The sequence below is a fragment of the Formica exsecta genome, unplaced genomic scaffold (assembly GCF_003651465.1).
Source record: "Formica exsecta isolate Colony F162 unplaced genomic scaffold, ASM365146v1 scaffold200, whole genome shotgun sequence".
Classification (NCBI taxonomy): domain Eukaryota; kingdom Metazoa; phylum Arthropoda; class Insecta; order Hymenoptera; family Formicidae; genus Formica; species Formica exsecta.
Genome location: NW_021849299.1, coordinates 321,603 through 324,537, shown reverse-complemented (window position 1 = coordinate 324,537; position 2,935 = coordinate 321,603). Strand labels below are relative to the sequence as shown.

The 2,935-nt window shown below is 38.5% G+C and overlaps 1 protein-coding gene across 1 annotated transcript; it reads left to right on the top strand.

The window, feature by feature from the left end:
- Positions 1–287: 287 nt before the first annotated feature.
- LOC115234593 lies at positions 288–1,010 on the top strand. Its single transcript, XM_029805773.1, has 2 exons — positions 288–415; positions 489–1,010. The coding sequence occupies exons 1-2, from the start codon at positions 327–329 to the stop codon at positions 742–744; spliced, it is 345 nt and encodes a 114-aa protein (XP_029661633.1). The 5' UTR covers positions 288–326; the 3' UTR covers positions 745–1,010.
- Positions 1,011–2,935: the final 1,925 nt, after the last annotated feature.

The window sequence follows — 2,935 nt, the reverse complement described above, 5'->3', positions numbered from 1 at the left end:
GATTATTCTTATATTTCGCCGTTTTGATATGTGTGTTTCGGATTCTGATATGTGGGGATGTTATCATCGCGAAGCAACTGCACATCGCCGTTTAAAAAATTTATATTACATTGCATTTTTTGTGCATTCAGCTACATCTCCACCTGGGGGTGATGTCATCGCGAAGCAGCCGTACATCGGCACTTGAATAGTTAGAAAAATTGAAAAGATATCGTGTCAGCAATAATCCCCACCACATTGCAATTTTGCAACGCTAATACATATTTTAAATATTTTTAATACATTCAGTATTGCATCGACCACTTGTGTGAAAGGTTCACATCAAAATGTGTCCCACTGAAGAAAGTCGCATGAATTATTATGTTCCGATTCAAGACGATGAAACTTCACCATGTAAGAAGAAGAAATGTAACAAGTAAGTTTTAATTAACGTAAAAAATTTTAGATTTTTTAGATATTTTTATAAATAATATTTTATTACTCTCAAGGCCCATCCGAGCCTCGTCGTGCGGTTCGTATCCTTGGAAGAAACGCAGAAGAAGATACGCCTCGACATCTTATAAATATTTCGACACTGGAATAAGAGTCGGGGTTGTATCTTGCGTAGAATTGGTTCTCGGCGACAATCGAGGCAATCAAATAGTATTGTTTTTTGAAACGTGGAAATCACTTATGCAGAAACGTGCGGACATTTCGAACGACTTCTACAATCGACTAAAACTCCATTGCGGATTCGAGATTTAACATTCGAAGTGGTTAAAATATCTGATTCGAATATTATAAAAATGGGATTATCCAATAATTCCTTATACATGAAACCACCAACTATATTATACTTATTTGATTTTGAAAAATCTATAGATCATATATATTACTGGCTGTGCGAAAATACGCATATTGTAAATGAAAAATTCAAACTATTTGTAAACATTTTACAATATAATAATATCGCTAATGTATGTGATGCTGCAAAAGCTATACGTGAAAATGATATGTTTGGCAGCAAACCACTCATACATTGCGAATTCTTAACATGTGCTGTAAATGACATTCTTAACGATGCTTGTAATAAATAAGTCATTTTACCATTTATCTATGAATTTAATTATTTCTCCCATCTTTTATGTATGAATAAAAACGGCGTAATAGATATGCGCAGTCTGCAAAACTTTATTCTTTTTCTCAACACACTCTGCTAAAGATGTAGAAAAATGTCACACACAAATATATCAAATAAAAACTTATATTAATATATTAAAAACTTATATTAATATATATAACAATTTAAAAAAGTGTCTATTATTTCTGCGCCTCTTTTTCTATACGCAAACGCATCGCGCTATCTTTGTCACATCGTCTTGCGTACCGCTCTCTCCAACGAGCATGCGAATGCCATTCTTTTCCTACGTGCATGCGACTGCTTCGCGCTATCCTTCTCCAACACGTTACGAACGCCTCGCGCTATCCTTCTTCCACACATTGCGGACATCGTATCTTCGCGTTCCTCTCCCCGCGGACCCCTCGCCTACCGGTTGCGCCGCGGTCCCCCTCTTCCCCGCGGACCCCTCGCCTACTGGATGCGCCGCGATCTCTCGTGTAACGTCATTCCTTCCCGCGCCGGTGTCCTGCCGCCCTGCCCCCCCCCCCCTCGGAGGGGGGTCATGACTTATAACTCTCCTAGCTATACTACTACTAGTCAACGATGCTCTATTCGCGCCCTATTCGCAAATCACGGCATCGCCGTTCGCGCATATATCCACCGCGCCGCATAACCATCGCGCCATTACATCTGTATCTTGCGCTCGCTATAATAATCACGGCCTCGTCGTACGCGCATTTAGCGCCGCGTACCGAATAACTGTCGCGCCTTTATATTTGTATCCTGCGAGCTATATTACCGCTATTATAATTGCGGAATCATCCGTACGCGCACATTATAATTCGCGCCGAACAACCACCGCGCTTTAAACAACTCGCATTGTAACATCCGCCGCAAGCCCGCTTAGCGGGATTTAACCTTTGTAAAACTGACTATTGCCGAAGGAGGCAAATAAAAGACCATTTGAACCATGCGTTGTTTGTCGTGTCTCGATTTTTCATGAATCCTGATCCCGATTGCGTTATCTGCGCACCGCTCGTAAAGCGGCCCGTTGCAACAACTTAGTGTACAAAATTTTGTGTAAGAATTGCGTCTTACGTTGGACAAACTTGTAGACAACTAAAGAAAAGCATTTCCGAACACCGAAATCACATATGTAAAAACACATCCTAGCTCTCGGTCATTACGAATCACAGACTTGAGTGTCCAATCACGAATTTGACTGAGATGGAGTTGAAATTTTGGGCGGCGAAACTTTGTTCAGTAAAAAGCTGGTGTCCGAAATGCTGTTCATTAAACGGCAAAAGAATGGCCTGAATCTGCAGAGTGATACAAAAGGCTTACTACGCATTTGCGACAATAGTAAAAAACTCATCAAAAATAAAAAAAACAAAAAAATTTATATAGAAATTTGAATTTGATTTTAGATTCGAAAATTTAGTTCGAATTTAAAAATTAATTAATCTTATCGCATTTACCTTTTCCACCATATTTAGTTGTATGACTTTGTTTTACGATTTGTTTTTGTGATTTGTACGTAATTTTTATATAGTGGAGATCTTGTGAAAAATGTAAAAATTGATCGATTGAGAAGCTTAAATTTGAGTTTGGTTTCAAAATTTGAATTGGATGTAAAGATTAACTAAACTTGCCGCATTGGCCTTTCTTTCATTGTTTTTGTTTTTTAACCTTTGTTTATCATCATCTTGATGACCGTATCTTATCGATCATGTCAACATTAGTCATCGTTATATTGTAAATCACCGACGATATACGTGTAGCGATGGCGTTCAGACATTGTCCACTTATTTGTACAGATTCTATGCAGGTTTTAGT